The sequence below is a fragment of the Chamaea fasciata genome, unplaced genomic scaffold (genome assembly GCF_029207755.1).
Source record: "Chamaea fasciata isolate MVZ Bird 193981 ecotype frontalis unplaced genomic scaffold, bChaFas1.0.hap1 SCAF_7, whole genome shotgun sequence".
NCBI classification, from domain to species: Eukaryota; Metazoa; Chordata; class Aves; order Passeriformes; family Sylviidae; genus Chamaea; species Chamaea fasciata.
Genome location: NW_027094092.1, coordinates 47596729 through 47617488, shown reverse-complemented (window position 1 = coordinate 47617488; position 20760 = coordinate 47596729). Strand labels below are relative to the sequence as shown.

At 39.0% G+C, this 20760-nt stretch overlaps 1 protein-coding gene across 2 annotated transcripts in view; it reads right to left on the bottom strand.

Annotated features, from left to right (window-relative positions):
• The window catches only part of UNC79 (unc-79 homolog, NALCN channel complex subunit), a 107341-nt gene that overhangs the window by 37957 nt on the left and 48624 nt on the right, over positions 1–20760 (bottom strand). For both annotated transcript variants that reach the window (XM_066188712.1, XM_066188711.1), the window contains 8 exons: positions 19416–19702; positions 15803–15985; positions 14908–15070; positions 11939–12091; positions 9391–10614; positions 7541–7648; positions 3097–3213; positions 1018–1101 (listed from right to left, as the gene is read on the bottom strand). In XM_066188712.1, coding sequence (XP_066044809.1) covers positions 1018–1101; positions 3097–3213; positions 7541–7648; positions 9391–10614; positions 11939–12091; positions 14908–15070; positions 15803–15985; positions 19416–19702 — 2319 coding nt within the window. The remainder of the gene's footprint in view (positions 1–1017; positions 1102–3096; positions 3214–7540; positions 7649–9390; positions 10615–11938; positions 12092–14907; positions 15071–15802; positions 15986–19415; positions 19703–20760) is intronic.

The window sequence follows — 20760 nt, the reverse complement described above, 5'->3', positions numbered from 1 at the left end:
AGGAATTAAGTTCACATCTCAGTACCAGGTCATCAATCTATCCATACTATCCCTAACTGAGCCACAGGAGATAAACAAGGAAAGGACAGAGAGAACAAACAATTCATAAGGAACTGAGAACATTAGAGGGCTGATCATTAGAAATGCTTTCCATTGAAAATCTTCAAAAGTATCTATATCCTTCAAAGCTGAGTTTTTTCAGCAGCGAGCACAGCCCACTGTGATCATGCCAACATATGGAACTCCCTTTGCCCTTGGCACTTTTTGTGCACCTAATTTCTGATAGATGCTTATTTTACTAGGAAAAGTTATGCATTATGGAATATCCAAACTCTTGACTTCTCTAAGTTCTGCTTTCCCAAATTACAGTTTAAGTAATCCATTGCCAGTTTTCTTTCTGGTTGCTTCAATCTATAGATTCAGATTTAATGTTAACATTAGCCTGTTCTGGTAATATTTAACTGTGGAAACAGAAGGAAGCTTCTCTATGTAAGGTTTAGATGGAATTTATTATAACATAATCCTGGTTACTGCAGGAAAAGCAAATTTAACATCAGCTCACAGGCAAAGTAAGCTAAGAAGCTCCCAAAATTTCTGAACTCAAAATAAGTGAAATGGAGTGAAATGAGAATAAGGGAGGTTTTAAACAACCATTTTATGAAGCATGGAAAGAAACATTTATTTTACATCCATAGTTCAGAACTTTATAATTGCTCCCTAAGGTTTTATTGGATATGAGCAGACACTTCAGGAAGGCTAGAAAACTCCAGTAATGTAGAACATTATCCAGAATGCAGGGGACAGGTACAGATTTTGTGGACAAGTTTTTCTTCCCCTCTCAGATGCACAAAGATCCATCAGCCGTGACTTTGGAAGTTTCACTGTCATATATTCTGCAGGACAGTTGAGGGCTTTAACAGCTGAATAGAACACAAAATTCAGCACCATTTCATATTAACCACGAAATCTTCCTGGCAGTCTTGGCAGAGGACCAGGTCAAACAAACACTGAACTAACCTCTGATTCTCAGTGGTGGTCCCTCCAAATCTGGGTTTAGGCAAACAGGGACATTGCACAGCCTCTTTCCATGCTGTATCTGCTCTGTAAATAAAGAAAGAACTTCAGTCTCCAGAACCACAAATCCAGCACCTGTCACCAGTCAACAGCACCACAAGTCTTAAACAGTTAAAACAAGAAAAAGACAAATACAACTGCTATAGAAAAAAAAAATTAAGCATAGAAAAGAAGGTGGAAGAAAGATCAAAGAAGTCCATACAGGAGAAAGGACACAGACAACCTAATAAAAAATAAAGAAGGCATTTTAGACAAGAGTCATTAAACAGGAAAGAAAGTGCTAGCCATAAATATTCTACAAGATATGGAATATATTAGCCACAAAAAGAGAAAGAAACAAGAATTTAGAAATACCAAGACACCACAAGATATAGTTTGTACTGACAGAAGCCAGACACAATTTTTTTTTTTTTTTTTCAGACAGCAAGCTTGGGAAAAGAGTGGTTTGAAATAAGAATGGAAGAGACAGGACACCTAACCAAGTAATAAAAAAATAACTTAATAAAGCATGCATGGACCAAACACATCATATATTTATGTGGGATGAGACTACTTCTAGTTGGTATACATGAGTATAGTGAGTCTTAAAATTGTGGTGAGACATTGAAATGACAAACAGTCACACAGAGGATATGTTCTGAAAAGAAAAAAAAAGAAAAAAAACAACATTGTCCAAATAAAAGTTTTACTTTGAAGCTAGTGGTTAAAGAAGAGACTCAGAGATGCAAAGCTTTCCAGAAAGGAACATTCCATTTTGCCTCTCGTGCTTGAAGGCCTTTAGCTGAATTGAATATTGGAAGGAAAACTCATAGATGTTGTGAAGAAAGCTACTAGATTTGGAACAGGATTAACTAGACAGAGATTTGGAACAGGATGGAGTATTGACCTGTTCATTTTGAATCCAGGCTAAGTCCTCCTTGCAGAACAAAGGCAGTAACTTTTAAATCTCTAAAACCCTGCCTGAGAGACTAGGTGATCCGGCTAAGTCTCTCCAATAAATAAACTTACCTGCTGATAGGACAAACCCCTCATTGTTACCACTGGCAAGTTCGGACCTTTATGATTTAAGGGTCCCATGCTGAGCATGCTATTCAGCAGACTGGAATAGAAAGGATAATCCTGAACTATGCACCCTATCTATAGCCCCTCTTTAGCTAAGGTTTGATGGAACTTGATGCTGAAGACTAAATTAACCAAAGATTCCAACTCAGCTGTCCAGGGCTGATGGTAAGACATTCATTCAGCATGCTAAATTCCATATAATATTTTAAGCATTCCTTTCTCTAGATGCATCTGGATCTGCTGATAAATTCCTGAGAAGCACAATTTTGTAATGTCACTAACATCAAAATGGGCACTAAATAGGTAGCATTTTTGATAAACCAGAATGACTTTATTATTTAGTGACATCTGCTATGAATTTGGTATAACTGAAAGTGTTTTACAGAAGAAAACAAAAAATAAAATGAGTAGTGAGTAAATTACGTGCTTAATTCAGTTTTCATTGCTTTGCATTCATCTTAAAAGGAGAAAAAGCAGTGAGTAAACAGAAACTTCAGGTGTTCAGCATGAGTTGGTAAAAACTTCTTTAAAGAGAAACAAAACTGGCTGGTATAAGGCACAACTCTGTGGTGTACCAACACCATGGTAAACACACATACAAATAAATGATTCCATGCACCAGGGATGAAATCCTATACCTAATGAATTCAACAGTGATACTTCCATTTCTTTCAACAAGACCAGGAAATAATCTGAATAAATATGCACAATTAAAGAGACAACAATGTACCCGAGGGTCTACCTCCCAAATATGTAACTATTTCAACTCTTACTAGGTGATAATCTTATACTCTCTATAAAGATTCACTTTTGACTTGATACTGATCACTTCTCTGCAACGGTAGAATAGAAATACTTCTTTTTTTCTTTTTTCTTTTTCTTTTTTCTTTTTTTTAAAGTGGATTGTTACACAGTAATTGGTTTAGGAAACAGAAATAAAGAACAATAAATGCAGCTCACCAGTATCCCAAGTGCTGATATTGTGGGGAGCACTAGACTGGTGTTCCAGCTGCCTCTTCATTAGCTGGTTCATTGTCAGAGCTCCCAAAGAGCCTCTTTTCATTTGTCTGAACTGAGCTGCAAGTCAGAAATGCAAAAGGATTTCAGGAGCTCAGACAACATTTAGAACTACTCTCATTTCCTGATCTTACAAGCCAGCATGATATAAATACTGAAATGACAATGATGGCTTGCTCTAAGGATCTTGCTCAAGTCAGTATGCACCTCTCATACAACTACACAGGGTACAATTCTGGCCCCAATGCCATCAGTCAGAAGAGACCTGGATTCATTGTGACAACTGTCAGTGGCTTTTTGCCTCCAAACATTATGAAAGTTCATCAAAAGATTTGGTATCTGTGAAGTGTTAAGATACTACCCCAAAACTCCCATGGCTGTGAGGCAATAAATGCACACTTGACTCTCACTCACATACAGCTCACATACCAAGGAAGGAAACTCAGCCTCCTCCCGGCAAACCATGTGTCTGCTGTGCCCATGCTGGCCCTAGGAAAGCGAATTCACTGACACCATGTACCACCAGCATCCTTCACGTGTGGCAGGACCTGAACTCGCCTCCTACACAGCCACCCCTCAGGCAGAACACCTGCACATTCTGCTGAAGTGGGGAGCCTTTGAAGATGAGACCCTTCTGTAACTTCACTGCCATTTTTCTTATAGAGAGATATCAAGCGACAAATATTCAATTTTTATTCATCTAACAACTTACTTCATTTAAAAGGTTGATTTATGAGATATGCGTTACAGGATAATGCTCTAATTAAAACCATAAAGACTTAAGACTTTTGGTCTTAATGTGGTGCTTAGGAACATGACTTAGTGATGGACTAGAAGTGTTAAGTTGGACTCAAGCATCTTAAAGCTCATTTCCAACTTAAATGATTCTAAATATTTTCTCTAATTAAATTGAGGAAGAAAGAGATCATACACTACTCCTGACGTTTTCACTTTCTTCTCTATTCATAAAAAAAATTCAAATTGAACGAGCACAATACATTCACTTGGACAATTGAGCCTGAGCAGTATACTTCCACCATTGAAACTAAAATCATTGTTCACTGTACAAAGACAGAGTTTTAAGGCCGTGCTTGAACAAGTGAAACTGCTCACACAAGTATCCAGGAAAGCTTTTAAAATGTTGCCTTAAGTATAGCTTTAAGTTTTTTCCTCAATACACCCTTAAAGCAAGGGCAACAAAGTAAAATCTTCTCTGAACGATCATTTTCATCCACAATGACGTTCAACATCATTAGAAAGACCACTAACTATCAGGTAGTTCCATTCTAAAATTCCAAACAGTAACCATCTAAGCTGCGAAATTAAACACAGCATTTCACATTATTAACTGTGGTAAAGAAGTGCAGATAAGGGATAAACTGCAACTTTCAGAAAGCTCTGAAGAGTGACTTCTCCTAAACCTGCTCTACTAATCTATCAGAGAGTTTAAAATTCAGAGGAAGTAGTGTACTCCCTCAAAAACAAAACAAAACAAATACAAGCCTTGAGTAATAACAACCAAAACAAATACCTCAGTGAAAATCTGCAGTGAAATTATTTTATTAGATGAAGTATTTAAGTTTTTCCTCTACATCCTTTCCAGTTACATCCTTTTGAAGTGCATTTAAACTCCACCTTTTGGCCCAAGCACAGCATTTCTGCTAAGCAGTTCTGGTATAACTGAACTTGTAGAATCGAAACAGACCAAGAGACCATTCTATGTTTGACTCTTAAAAGTTATATTGCAGCCACCTTTCACAGCAAATCAAGAGAAAAATAGAATTTCCATCGTTTCCAGGGCAATGATTTTAAATAGATGCTTTATCATTTTATCAAGCATAGAATTTCCTGATAAAAGAACAGCAATTAATGTTAGAACTGAGAAGACTGCTTGGAATGCAGATGACTGTCAAAATAGAGAAAATGATCTCTTTGAATTTTCTTAGCAGCTTTTTGCAATTGTAATTAAAAAAACTTAATGAATACATCACATAATCAGGCTTTTGTTGAGCAGGTTTGAATTTCTAGGATTATTTACCTGATTTCTCAGTGACAGCAACGATTTCAAATAATGATAAGTTAAGGGGAAAACAACACCAAAACACAACAAATTCCAAACCACCAGAGAGCTACAAAAAAAAAAAAAATCTAAACCCCAAAAAATATCAGACTTTCCAGCCTTTGAACAGTATTGGATCCAGGATGATTGCTGTGGACCAGCATGTGACTTTTCATGCCTGTGACTGACTAGTGGCAAAGGGGGGTGTGCTGGTTTCAGCTGGTTTCTACACTGTGGCTGGCACAAGGCCGTGTTTTGGATCTGTGCTGAAGACACGGTTGATAGCAAAAAGATATTTTGTTATCGCTGAGCAGGGCTTACACAGAGCCAAGGCCTTTTTTGCTTTCCATGCTGCCACACTGGTAAGGAGACTCGGGGTGCATGGAGGTTTGGGAGGAGACACAGTCAGGACAAGTGAGCCAAAATGACCAAAGGGCATTCCGGACCATATGGCATCATGCTCAGTATACAAAGTGGGTGAAAGAAGGAGGAAAGGAGGACATACTTTCCTGTGTGTCAACTCCCACTCCTGTGTGGGAGTGATCAATTTCATCTTCCCAAACCACCATTACCTGTGATGGAGCTCTGCTCTCCTGGAGATGGCTGAACAGCTGCCTGCCCATAGGAAGCAGGGAAATAATTCCCTGTTTTGCTCTGTTTGCATGCACAGGTTTTGCTTTCCCTATTAAACTGTCTTTATCTCAACCCATGAGTTTTCCAGGTTTTACCCTTGCCGTTCTCTCCCCTGTCCTGCTGGTGGGAGTGTGAGCAAGTGGCTGCCTGGGGCTGGGATGCTGGCTGGCATTAGATCTTGACAGGGGGGAGGTTTTCCTCTATCAGGTTTTCTACAAGAAACCGAACAAGCCCATTAAAAGATCAGTAACCTTCATACAGTGGCTGGCAACACTTTCCATTTGTTATCTACTGATCTGGTCAATCCTTCCCTTCCTGTAGAATTCTGTACTCAAAAGGAGAAGTCCAAAGGCAAAACCTCCCCGCTGCAGTCAATGATGTATTCTTTGTGTGGCCAGGCACTGGCTGTACAAGTCATATTACCTACTTGTGTTACAAGAGTGCCTTGTGCTCAGAGTCCTGATCTGGGCCTACTGTGCAAAGCACTGTAAAAACACATAGTAGAAGATTAAAACCATTTCAGTCTAAATGTACAAGAGACACAATGGAAGAATTCATATCCCTTTTTGCAGTTGGAAACTGAGACAAGTTTCCAGAAAGAGGAAAAAAATATCTACATAGCAACGCAGGCTCAACATCATATAGGTACTATTCCCAGTTTTATATGTTGGAATTTCCAGGAACCACTAGTACTAGGCTAAAAGCAAGAGAGATATATCTTAACTGGCACCTCCTCAGCTGCTTTAGTAAGTGACATCTGTATCATTAGGTGGCCAACAAATGTACTCTACGAGATGCACGTGACCTGAGATGCTTGTGGGAAAACTGGGGAGGTACTGAACTAGCATTTCTAAAATAACATTCTTCCTTTAATAAGTCAGACACCCCTTCCAATCAAATCAGCAGACAATGAATTTCAGAAACTAAAATTTGACATTGCTATAGCAATCTGAAATTGAAGTTCAGCAAGGCAATTGAGCTGACCTAGAAATTCATTGGTATCAAAGGAAGTAATTTCCCCCCTCTTTTTTACCAGCCACTGTTCTCCCCCACTGGCCTTCAGATGTGTTACCTAGATGGACACACCATTCTGAATTTTGTTAAGTGTTCTAAGGTACCTCCCACCTTAACATCTTATTTTCATGTGCTTGTTAAGCCATGTGTCATGTCTACTTTAAACAACACAGTTCACTTTCAATTGAAATGGTTATGGGAGTCCCAGATAAAGAGTTACCACATTTCAGCAAGCAGCTGAGGAAGTGGCATTCAAGGCATTTTACAAAAATTGCATGAGATTTTTTCTCCTAAGGTACAGCAAAAAATGTACCAAAGGCCATAGTAATAGCCCTGTGGACTCTCATCTTCTGCTTCTGTGCACTGACAGTTGACAATGCTTTCTCACAGGGGAAAATAAACATTCAGCTTTAGTGAATTACTGCTTTTAGCTGTTATCTACTGTAATTCAAGAAAACCACATTTGTCAAACTTGCCACGTCCCAAGAGAAAATCTTTAGCTACTAACTGTTAAAATGCTTCTGACCATCAAAGATTTAAGAGTTCTAATGATATCCAAAACATCTGTACTTCGAAGAATCAAGGGAACTCAGAGGAAGGAACTGACAATACATTATATGTGCATCTGATGCACAAATACAGTAACTTTAGTTTTAATCCTCAAACCAGAGGTAAACTTACTTGATATGGAAGAGTGACTACTTGTCTCTGGAACACCTGCTTCAAGGGTTGGTGCAGATGATGACTCTCTTGGCATTTCCAGTGTTGAAAGTCCTTTGGCAGCAGGATCTGCATGTGAAAATCATGCTTAAACTCTCAGCATTTAAAATCAACAAAGCTTTTTTATCTTTCTTCTCCCTAGATGCTGTTTTCACATCATTTCAGTCATCCATTTACCATCTGGCATTCCCAGTAGTTTTAAAAGGATTCAGTGTGTTTGTCATAAGAATTTTTATAGGGGAACAGGGATCTATTTCTTAAAATCACTTTTTAAAAGAGAATTCTGCCAATGGTCTTTAGAACTCACAGCTAATAAATGCACATAGAGTTAGATATTGATCCCACTCAAGTGATTATTGGAACCACCAACACGGAAATAAGAGAGAGACCACTGATGTAAAGCTAGTTTAAGTGACAGCTTAGCATCTTTTAAAAGCCTTAACTCCAACACGTCATCAGTTTTCATTCAAGAGACTGCTGACTTAGCATTCGATCCTGAAGATTCAGAGTTAAAAATTCTGCATTAAAAAGGTTCCACGTGTTTTAGAACTGGGACATCCCTTCCAAGCAGTTTCAAGGGTAACAGTGTTCATTACTGCATGAAAACTGGCCCTTGTTAATGGTCAAAAAAGCACCGAGTCTAATTGAACAATTCTTTCAAGACCACGCTTCTCTATTTGAAAGGTTCAAAAGCACTCAGCTCTCTTTAATTTTTATAAAGTTCCAGCAGTCCTTCAGCTTATTAGAACCATAAATGGGATGACAGGCCTGAAACATAAAGGGAACAGTGTAACTATGATTACATGGAACAATTTCACCTTGTAAAAATTGGAATATCCTAAGAAGAATTTATACTGTGGTTCCCTCTGAAGTAATTAAGTAAGGTTAGGAATTCATAAATATTCCTCCTCACTTTAATGGCAACAAAGAACTGAGGCCTGACAGACTCTGTTCTTTTTCATCAATATGTTTAAAAAAACCCAATAAAATTCTAATAACTGAAAAATCCTAGAAAAAAGAAAAACAGTCAAGAAATTAAATAGGCAGCAGCATAAAGTTTTTCAAATGGTTTGATAGATCCAATAGGAATCTGAGGAAAAGCTAAAAGTCACCTTCTCTCCACCTGAAAAAACTTAGTAACAAAACTTTCCATTGAAATCACCTGAAAAAAAACTTAGGGTACACAGAGGATTGCCCATCTTTGAATTTTAAATCTTTAACAAACACAGGCCATGAAAACTTTGTGGATACCCAGTACAAAGAAGGCTACAAACAGGTTTTAGTGTGTAAAAACAAAATATATATGTATGTCTATGCCTAAATGCAAACTGTGGTTAATTCCAAGTGCTCTTACTTCTGAAGTCTACAGCCTGCTCAGCCTTGCACTTTGTGATCCATTCTGCTTTTCACTGCCTTATGCTGGCAAAGGAAATAAGGGCCAAAAATCACTACAACAAAAGAGAATCAGCATACCATGGACTAGATAAGCAAGGTACAAGACACAGAAGTATGACCATTTTTCTGACTTCCAGCATAGAGAGGACAGGGGGTTTAATTCCTGAACTTGTTATCAGAATGAGTATTTTTGCCACAGAACTTCACTTCCTTTTCAAATGGGCCCTTTACACATTCATCATACCTGAATGGTTAGCACATTCCTTGTGAGAAACAAACACCTGAAAGCACTCAGCTAGCACATCAGATGCTATAAATACCCACATCTCTCTATAAATATACACATTTCCTTACACAGGTCTGTTACTAAAACCTTCATGCAAAAATAAACCTTTTGATCGGGTGAGAGAGCTCACCTGCCTCCTTCTGGTCTCCCAGCTTGTCAAGGATGTTAAAAGAAATGTCCAGGTATTCTCTCTGAATAGCACTCACAGCAATCTTCCTCTGCTTCCTCTGGCGAGGAACGATCTGAATCTTAAATTCTGACTCCTCAGTCTCCCCTTCTTGTTTCTGCTCTGTGTTTTGTTCGGTGTCAGACTCTGTATTGGTATCAAGTTTATCACTTTCTGTTTGCTTTTCAGAATCTTCAGGGACTTTAATAAGGACTGTCTTTACATTTGGGCTTGGAATCGTTCCACTAGGTTTAATTTCCTCAACACTGAGTTCAGAGTTATCATCAAGGGACATTTCTGGAAGGGCAGATGACTTCTGCAGCAGGTCCCTTTTCTGTTTCAGTGTTAGCGAGTTTCCAGAGGACATGTCATGAAATTCTTCTGGCTTAATTAACTCTGAAGAGTCCTTCTGATCTTTGGGAGAAGGGGAAATGACTTCCTCCATTCCTGCTGAAGTGTTGTTGCTTGTATCCTTAGAACTAAAGTCTTTGGAGCAATCTTCAATGCTGAACTGCACCAGCGGAGTTGTGCTGAGGCTGAGTGCAGACACATTGATAGGAGTTGAAGGAGATGAAACAGCAGTTTTGCCAGAGACCTCATCATTCAGCGGGTTTGTTGTTTCTTCTTCTTCATCACTCTCCACTATTCTAAGGGGAGGAAGTGGTTCAAAGACTAAAGAGTCACTGTCTGAAGTGGAGCGCACTGAATGTTTTTCAGGACCCGATGTTGAATCAGAGGACAGATCTATCAGATCTAAATCTTCCTTGGGATCAGCAGTTTTAACTGGGGAGTCCACTTTCACTTCATAGGTTTCCATGCAATTTAGCCTAACCTCTGGTATGACGGGTCTCTTTGTTTCCTGGAAACTCTCAGTGTGAGGAAAACCCTCTTGTGTGTCTGTATGTTCAGCTTTAGTAGAGGAATTCTGCCGGGAGCGGCCGTGGTCGCTGTGCCGGTGCGCGGCGTGGGCAGCGGGGACAGGAGGCTTGTCTAAGTCACAGCGGTCAATGCAGGACTTCCTGCGATGCTCGTCTAGCGAGAACAGCAGGGAGTCTGCGTTCCCTATATCAAGAGATTTTTGTTTCAGAGAGCGCAGTTTTTTTTTCTGAATGCTTTCTTCTCTCACACAGCGTAGGATACTGTCTTGTAAGGCCCCCGTCTCTCTATATTCAGCCAGCTCTATTTCACCTGATCAAAACAGAAAAAGCTAATACTACCTCAGTTGGAGACTTTTGGCAGATACCTTCATCTTTATATCACAATTCAACATGACTGACATTTTAAATACAAACCCAGTTTAGTCAACATTGCCTACACTTTGTTTTAACCTCAGAACCAAATTATATGGATTTTTACAAAAAATAATAACAAAAGCCTGCTACTTGGATAGTAGAGTTTACATAAATGCTGTCCAAAGTCTATTCATCCTGGGCAGATGTACCCTGAAGATAGACTGTTTAACCTTGTGCATTGAAAGGAGGTGGCATAGGGATGTAATTTCCACAGATACTTGGGATGGCTGCATGTAGTACACCTATTATTTACTGCAGCAGAAAGGGCTTAAAATGGATGCTTCTGATTCAAGAAGCAAGGGTAGGATTGGCAATGAGGATATTGCAGCACAAGCCTGAGATGAGAGAGTTTTTCCCTGGTGATCCTAGAACCCAGCAGGGTCCAGCAGCCATCACAGCACTCAGTCCTCCCTCCTCATCCTGGGGAGGAAGGCAGTGAGCACAGCTGCACTGCTGGAACTGCAGGCACTGGTACTTTGCTGTGTGAACACACTCACTGAGAACATTTCCAAAGATTACCATCATCATCATCATCATCATCATCATTATTATTATTATTATTATTATTTACATATTTCCACATAAACCAGGATATTCCTAATCATTAATATCCCCATATTTCAAAATACTCCATATACGAATCACTGTGCAGAAAAGTGATAAAAGTTTAAGTGTTCGCTATAGTCAGAATCACTTCCCCTCCCTCTGCAAACACCTAAAAGGGAAAAAAAAAAAGGCAGGTGGGTGCTAGTGAAAATTTCTTCAACTTTTTTTAGGCTATTGATTCCAGACACCTAAATTTGAAATCAAAATTTTGCCAATGGAAAACCATAATAATTGCAGCAGCAACAAATTGGCTTACTATATAGTCCCACCTTATCAATAAAATCAATTTCTGGGAAAAAAATAACTTAATTAAAAAGTGCTCAGCCCAATGATTGAAGAAAATTCAAAAAAATCCTCTTTTTTTTTTTTAATTCAGAAGAACTTAGTGTTTCAGAAAACAACTGCTGATTTTAGGTATTTTTACTCTGGAGTGCCTACTTTGAAATTCCTGAAAGAGAACTCATTCAGGGAAATGAGTGTTCTTCAGAGTCAGACAGAGTAGTTACATTAAAATTAGACAGTGCAACAAACTCTAAAATGAAAGGTGGTAGCTTGAAACTAAGAGTAGGAAATTGCATTTCTGCATGACTTTATACTAACAAAACAAATCATACTTCTCTGAGCATTCATCTCAACTGGTTGATATTTCACCATTTTGCTGCCACCAATTCTTTTCAGTCTTGCAAAGAAAGTTTGAGACTCTTTGTTGCAAGGTCCAGTTGGTGTATCATGAATATCAGATTCATCAAAAACACTGTCTTCCTCGGCTGGAGAAAGAAAAAATGTTGTTACTCTTGAGAGAATACAATTTCTTGAAAGAAAAGCCGTCTATGTAACAAACCTCAGCTAGTGTAAACTAAACTTAAATTGCAAAATGAATATTGCAAGAAAATTTGTATCCCAGGTCTAACTTTCATCTTGAAAGTTACATCTTGTGACATCTTGAGTTAAGGTCAGCGACAAATGAAAAATGGGTTACAGTGCAACAAAAGCAAAACAAAGCCTTTACCATTCTAAGTTGATCTTCTCTACTGATAATAATAGAGATTCTTTAGATGGAAGAAATGCACTAGATCGGGACACTGACTTGAGTAAACAACTTCTGTAATGCTCACTGAGAAATGGTAAATTGAAGAAGATGTAAATTAGTGAAAGAACTGCAAGGTAAGTAATAAACCAGCAAAATAAGAAAGTGAATAAATAGATCATCTTGGGAAGCTGATAATGATACTAGTAATAGAATAAGACCTAAGAATTTGAATTATGGAATTTTTGATCTAAGTAATAATAGTAAAACATTATGCCCTGATTTGAGACCAGCAAGATGAAAATGGCAAAGAGAAGAAAGATCCAAATCTATTTATCCATTAAAAAAAAAAAAAAAATCCATGTCTATCATCTGGAATCATTCTGTAATTCTACATCCAGTGATTCATCTCCAAGGAAATAAGAAACACTACTGGGACAATAAAGAAAACAGAGCACTCAAAAGAAAAACAAAGTCTGCCTTGTTTATTCTAGCAAGCAAATATGGAGAGGAAATGCATTTGGTGTCTGGGAGGGAAGGGGCAAGTAAGTCCAAGAGACAGAATGGACAAAACCTGAAGACTTAAATGAGACATGAGTATCTTTTGCTTTGAAATTGCTGGGAAGCTGCTAGGACATGTGGAGCTATGAAACTGCCACCTAAAGGCATCAGGGACAAGATACCTAATTGAAATGATGAATCCAGAAAAATTAGTCAAAGTTGATGGTAAGAATTTCTACAGGAACTGGCTTTAGTAAGTTAGAAGATCACTTTTAACATCATGTCCTATGTGTAACTTCTTCCTCTTAGCAACAAATGCTTCTTGTCACAATATTTAACATCAGTTCTACAGCACTCTGTACACTTGATCCCCACAACACTCATGAACCCCACAACAAAGTTTGGCAGAAAAATCAGGAAAAAAGTTCAATAGTGGGGAAATCCATCTTTAGCACGGGAACTTCTGCTGCCTGACAACAAAATCCTCCTCTGTCCACTATCTAAACACCACCTCTGATGTTTAGATGTCACCTCTGATGATGACAGCAACACACACACACTACCTGACCAGGGATTAAACAAGTCTCTTTAGAAAAAGTGGGAAAGGCTTCAACTTTCTAAGTCCCTATGGAATTATACTGGGTGCTTTTTGCAAGTGAAAGGAAACTTTTCTACATCCTCCTTTTTCTGCAGGCCTTCCACGAGAGAAGGGGAACAAGCCCTATGGTTAAGTCAGTATTTACAGAGTAAAATTTGCCCATTTATGGTCCTCTACCTCTGTGCAGCCCAAAGTCCTTCACAATAGCTTTGGGAAGCAAGTAAATATTATTCTCCTTACTGTAAACATAAGGAAACTGCTGAATTGAGACCCAAGGCCACCCAGAGCACCAGTATTGGACAAACTGGGTACTTGGGTACCTCAATTTGTCTTTAAAATGTCTCAGAATCAATCCAGAAAGTTCATGCGCTTTATAAATGCCTTAGTAAGTCATTATGAATTCAGTCATTAACTTGTCTCAAAACCAAGACAAATTCATAGTAAGGCCACAGTTCTCTTTTAGCCCTCCACTAGCAATACAAAATGTCCAACTGAGTGAGGTTATGCAATAGATAGTTTAAATCCACACTAAGATTGCTTTAATTAACTAGAGCAGAGTAATAGGGTGTTCAGGTAAACAAAATGTGCTCTTGTTTTGCTGGACATCTTTTCACAAGTAAGCAGCAAGCAGCAAAAGAGGAAAACGTACTGACATGAAAACAAGAGAGTTTCTTGGATTTTTCTTCAGAGGAGTTTGCTGCATACTACTAAGACTATTTGGGAAGGAAGATGCAAACAACCAATAAGCAGCTAAAAGGCAAAATAGCTGAAAGAAGGCTACAGAATATCAAAAGAACCTGCTAATCATTAACACTTACTATGTAACTAACTTCACAAACCTAAGGAATTACACTCAGTGACACCATGGCATTTGAAGCCCCAAGCTTACACCAGTTCACCTCAACACAGTACCTCTGCTACACCCAGTAAGCACATACAGAGCTCACAATCAGACACAAAACCATTCTTTTGCCTTTAGACATCCACCTACATGTTTCCATTAACCTTGTCAACTTGAGGTCCTTTAAAGAGAACAGCAAACTATAGACTGAATTCACAGCCTTCTCTTCTCAGTATCACTATTTGCTACTATTTCATGTTATTACAAAGTTAAGTCAGAATGTGGCATCAGGCTGGTTGCACACTTTGTGTGTTTGCAGGATCAGCTAGCACTGCCACAGAAAATGCCAAGGACTATGCAGACATGGTGACTGAACCATTATGTCTAAGATACACTCCCGTGAGAGATATGAGACCACTGTGCTATGCTCAGCTATGGAGCAGTTGAGAAGGTCTCTTACTATACTTGGCAATCCTAGTCAAGTAACTCACATTTCAGACTCAATTCCAAGTAATATGTTCTAAAGTTCAGACCATATTTACCCATTTCTACAACATCTGCAAGACTAAATGAATTAAACCAATGACTCTCATACAAATTAGAATGTTAAAAGTACCTTTCTCCTTCTCACTGTATCGGCTTATGTTACTGTTGTCACTATACAAAGGACCAGCAGTTGCATGGGGCTTGCAGCTGTGATACTGAGCGTTGAGGGTATTGACTGTGATGTGGATTAGGTGAAGTACAATCTTGCTGATTTCACAGTCTCTGTAGGGGTACTGGCCAGCAAAAGAGAAAAACTTCAGCTTAAAAACTAACTTTTCTCCTTGAATAAACATTTAGGCAGTAAAACAGAAAAATTACAATAATATTGTCAGCTGGATGCCCTTTGCCTTCCCTTGATTATACATTTCCAAATATATCATGAGAAGCAGGACTGATTTCAGCTTTGTATGCAGAATTATTTTAATAAAATGTTAAAAGTCCGTATTAGTAACATTTAGTGCTGCACTTCCTTGTACTCCCTGTAGACGTGCTAGAAATTTGTTAAGCATATCAAAGGTATTTGCAGCTCCATTTCAGTGCATAAATGCATTACATTTTAACAGTATTTCCTAAAAAGCATCACTCAACTGAAGAATACAAACTGCTAAACTGACACAGTCCCCCATTTAAAGTAACTACTGGTTTTTTTAAACTAATTCTAAGTTACACAAAATACTCCTTACTGGAATTTCATACATCATTTTTCTATTTCATTATCCACATTTTCCTTTCTCAGGTAAACACCTGAAAGACAATAAAGACTGCAGAAGCACAGAGGAAGTCAGTAGCACAGACTAAATCCTAACTACTTCAGACACTGGAATTAAATGCAGTGAGTAATTTTATCAAAGAAAATTGTCCTTTACAGTTCCATTCACTTGCCATACATTTAGGTGTTCCCTGTTACAAATTTCAAATTGAAGTGTAAGTTTTTCTGTGGACAGTGTCTTGTTAAGACCACTCACCTTATAGAGAATAACAAGCAAAGCCTTTAACCACATCTGCCGAATGTGAGGCTTGAGGGACCACAGGGAGCAGCGAGGAGGCTGCTGAAAGTAATGCCTTAGCTGAGGACAACTGCAATATTTCAACACCTGCACCACCAAGGGAAGAAGGTGTTTTCCCAGGTTGATGTTATAGTCCATCACCTGAAAAGAACACAGGAGTTACCTCACTAAAACCAAATCCACTGATGTTAAAAAACAAAATCATTAATATAGTTGAGGTATTAGGTAAGTGAAAAGAAATCAGTGCTTTTAAGGAAATCTCACTACCATTTAGAAGCTTTTTGCCAGCTGCCACCTTATCATTTTAGCCAGATAAGCAGAATGAAATAAAGGAAATGTGTTCTGAAAGCCTTTCGTCCAGAACAGTTTAAATTTTAAGATACACTGGCAAGTTCATAAAATACATTATGCTGAAATAGCCTTGTATTTTAGCACAAGTTGATCATGCTTCAATACACAAAACCATATCATGTATATCCCATGTTTAACAGACAGGATGCACTTGTGAGTTTTGGGGGTTGAGTAGTTTGGTTATTTGGGGGCTTTGCATTAATATTTTAGCACTGTACTGGCAGTTTTCATGTTTTTTCTCAATAGGCTTGCGACGTTAAGCATTAGGACTTTTTAAGCCACAGGTATTTGGAATCAGGTAATGACACTAGATTCCCACTCTCCACTAAAGGTGTCTACTGTGTTAGGAAGTTTAAGCACATAAATCCTAAAGGATCCAAGAATAAAGCAAATGAAAAATATCTTGCTCTAAATAAAATGCTCATCGATCTTAAGTAGTGGTGCTGCTGCAGACAGGTTGCTCTGATTACTATTAGTCACATGCCTTACCTCCATCATGACCTTTGAAGAGCATCATGCTATTTGGGACCAGTGGTTTGAATCCTAGGAGTGATTCAAAAGTGCAGTGAAGCCATATATTCCCACTACCCTGGCACAACTGTGTTTTCACTTGAAACTGCAATGCCTATTTTCATAATCTCCCTATCAGTCTTCCAACATGAGCTGTTTTTAAAATCACACATGCTGAAATCAGCAGTTAAACTAGACCATAACAAGGCTCCACAAAGCCCTTGTGTCTGATGCTGCCCTACGCTGGTTGACACCCAGGAAGGTGCAACAGCAGACCAAGGCAAGTCCAGCACAACCCCCAAGCTCTAACATGCCCCTGCAGGTTCAGTGGACTTACTGAATTTTATCAGCAGCTCTCTACATCTAAACAGACAGTCTATACTTCTTTTGTTTTGTTTTATTAGAACAAGCAGATGAGACTTATTCACAAACACTAACCTCGTGGTCTCAGATTCTCCTGAACAAGCTGACTAGAAGTTTTTCCCTGTAAAGTTCTCCAGTTTGATGTGCAGCTGACTCAAATACTTGTGTTGCATGTGTAGAGCTAAATAGACGAATTCCATGTCTATGCATGTAGGGTGAGCCAGTCGAATACATGACTTATAATCACCAAATTTGGTCCTAGCCCATAATGCCGCGTTCCCTCAGGGAGTGATAGTTACACAGCACGGTTAGGAAAAGCTCAACCAAACAAAGCAGACAGAGCGCTGCCTGACGGGGCACATCCTATAACGCAAACATGCCTGGCGCCGAGCAGAGACATTCTACAGGCTGCCGCAGGAAAATAAGGAAGGAAGGAATGAAGGAAAATAAGGAAGGAAGGAATGAAGGAAAATAAGGAAGGAAGGAAGGAAGGAAAATAAGGAAGGAAGGAATGAAGGAAAATAAGGAAGGAAGGAATTCAGGCCGCGGGAGAGGCGGAGCGGAGCCCGCGCCGGGCCAATGCGCTGCGCAACAGCGGCACCGCGCGGGCAGACGCCGCCACTGCAGAGAACCCCCGGCTTTCACGGTGAAAAATACTGAGACATTTGATTTTTATCTTCTTTTATTGAACTGTCCACTCGAATTAGAATCAACGAACCAGCAAGCCAACCTAATCCCAACCTTTATGGAGCTGGCAGGGTAAAGAAAGTATTTATGGCTTGGGAAAGAAGAGTAACTGAAATAGATCTCTAAAGAGCTCAGTACTAAGTTTTCACTCTGTAAACACATCTTCGGATTGCAAGTGCATTTCTCTTGCAGCAAAGGTGATTCCAAACACAAAGCAGCCCTACAGCTAAAGAAAAGAATTCTCCCAAAATACAAATTAAAGTTGATGTCTGCTGCACAGAGAAAAACCCTGGCCTACTGAAGCTCTCACACTCCTTTTGACATCAGAGGAACCAAGATTCAATTATAAAGCTTTTAAACACAAATGGTGAATTTGGTTCACACAAGACATTTTAAAGGTAAAAGAGAAAGGCAGGGGCTGATATCTACAGTCGCAGTAAGGAGTACTTCTGAAAATCAGGCCAATTATAATCACTGAATTTGGGCTTCCAGACTTGGAAAACACAAATTTGGAAGATGCTGCCCCTGTGATCTGAACTGCCACTTCCAGACTCTCAATACAAGGGCAACAGGTCTGAATCTCCTTTTACACTCTTTAATTTAAAAGTGCACAAATGAAAGATGATTAACACAGAGCCATGGTGCTCTGGGACAATGGAACCCAATGCATTTGCAGCTACTCAGTTTGCATTAACACCATCTGTTTTGCCTCCTGAAATACGGATGTACCTGACATCTCCCCAGCTGTGAAAGTTTATCCAACTATCAACATCACATTTAACTTTAAAAAATCACTGATTCCAATACATGAACCAGAAAATCTTGGTAAGAATTGCAGATCCAGAAGAGACAAGGATAGCTTTGAGCAATGTTTGAAGGTTACAGCAGACATCTGAAATCACAACCCTCTTCTTCCCATAAGGTTATCTTTTATGAGAGACTGTGATAAGGAAAAAGCATTGAAGTGATGATGATGCTCCAGTGCAAATAGGAATACTCTGCAAGTACATAACATTTTCAGCCCAGTATGACCCACTACTCTATCAGTAAGAATTAACTGAGCCTTAGAAGAGCCTTGTGAGGTAGAAAATTATGGTCCTCCTTACAAGATTGAGAAAGAAGGCACGAAGCAAGGATGTGCTTGGACATTTATCATAGCAATATAGGCAAAAGTTCATGTTGGCAATAGCACTCCCTAGGAAAGGGAGAACAGAAAGTCCTGGTGCACTGTAAGGAAGAAAAATGAGCCTCCTACAAAGTGAAGAATGTTGAAGAGTTCACAGACCATTCACACGGGGAAACAAAAAAAGAACACATAGATCCCAGGTCTTCCTGAAGAAGAAAGGAGGAAATACTCATGAGGAAAGTAGGGCATTCAAAGGCTTCTGAAAGAAAGCAGAGGTTAGAAGCAGTCTTTGATTTTTCATACAGTGGTAGTATTTGCATGCCTCCACACAAACCTATAATCTCTTTGCCAGTGATGCAGCAACTTTAGACTACCAGTGGAAAGAAATTCTATCACAAACTGAAAAGGTGTTGAAGTTTTAAGCAGGCTTACCCCATTCAGCCATTATTTTGCTTTACAGAAGGCTGTGCTACCATTACTTCAACAACAGGCAGTAACAATTAGCAGCATAAAATAGTCAGCGCCTTCACCTACTTGTGCTATTCCAGCAATGAAGGCATTAAAGCAGGTTGAAACACGCATTTTTTGGGGTGCAATCATGAAGCATCCTTCCTGCTGATCGTAGCCAAGCAGGACGTACAGATGGCGCTTGACTGTGTTGAAAGCTTTGGCGCTGCTGATATCCGACTCTGCACTGCTCTCATCCTTTGCCATGAACTTCATGAGCACTGTAATCAGCTGGTGGACAGTCTGATGGTCAATCCCAGCATCCTCTGGCAGCAGGTCTTTTATTGTATTATCATTCTCTGGGGAAGGTTGTCCTATGGGCACAAGAGACATCGGTATCAGACACTGGAGGACGTCGTGTAAACTCCGTAAATCCAAAAAACAGGGTACAGAACACACCAGAATTTTTTTCCCAGAGTTCACCACTCCATTTCTGCCCAAATGCAAACAATGAAATTGCAGGAGACAAGCATGCATTTCTGAGGACACTGTTCCTCTGTTGCCTCAGGTCCAACAGCACAGAAACACCTACTGTGTACACTCAACTCCATTTCGCAGATTTCCCATATTTAGTGAAGCACCTTATTTCTCATCCCAGTGCATTTCCACCAAATTGAACATTATTATTCTTCCACATCCATCAAACCCTACTGCCACCAAACTCTCATCTGGTTTGGGTATCAGTCTTTCCTCAGTAAATATTAATAGACATAGTCTTTGCCAGTGGAAAATGTACAAAATGGCAAGGGTAGGAGATACAAAAAATTGTACCAAATAATGATTAAACAAAGAAAGAAGACTTCCCCTATTAGCACGGATTTGTATTTCCCTAAAATAACTTGTATTAGTACAAATAACTTGCAAATAAATAGTGTTATTTTAATATTCTAATTTATCCATAGTCTCAATGTGATACGCTATTCTGACCAAGGACTCCTTTGCTGATACAACTACGTATGTCACAGGTTCTTCACAAGAAAAACTGCAATGTCTGTAATTTTTTAAAATAATTTTAAAGTATATTGCATTTGTATTGGTGGGTGAACAAGGTTTGTTTAGCCATTTTGCAAAGCATGGGAGACGGCTGTCATTTCTATGACAGGTGAAAATTAAAACTATGCAGGGAGCAGGAATTTTCAGATCCACTTCTATTAAGAATAACTTTCCTTTGTTGGTCTTATTTGGGTTAGAAGAAATAATGAACTTCATATCATACAATATTCTTTGTTCCAGACAGTTTTCATTGGGCTTTTTTAACTTAAAAACCCTCCTTCAAAATGAGAATTCTCTACCCAAGCTCTTGCTGGACCAAGATTTGCAGATACAAAAATAAAACAACGAATTCTGAAATAATTAGAATCAGAAATAAAGC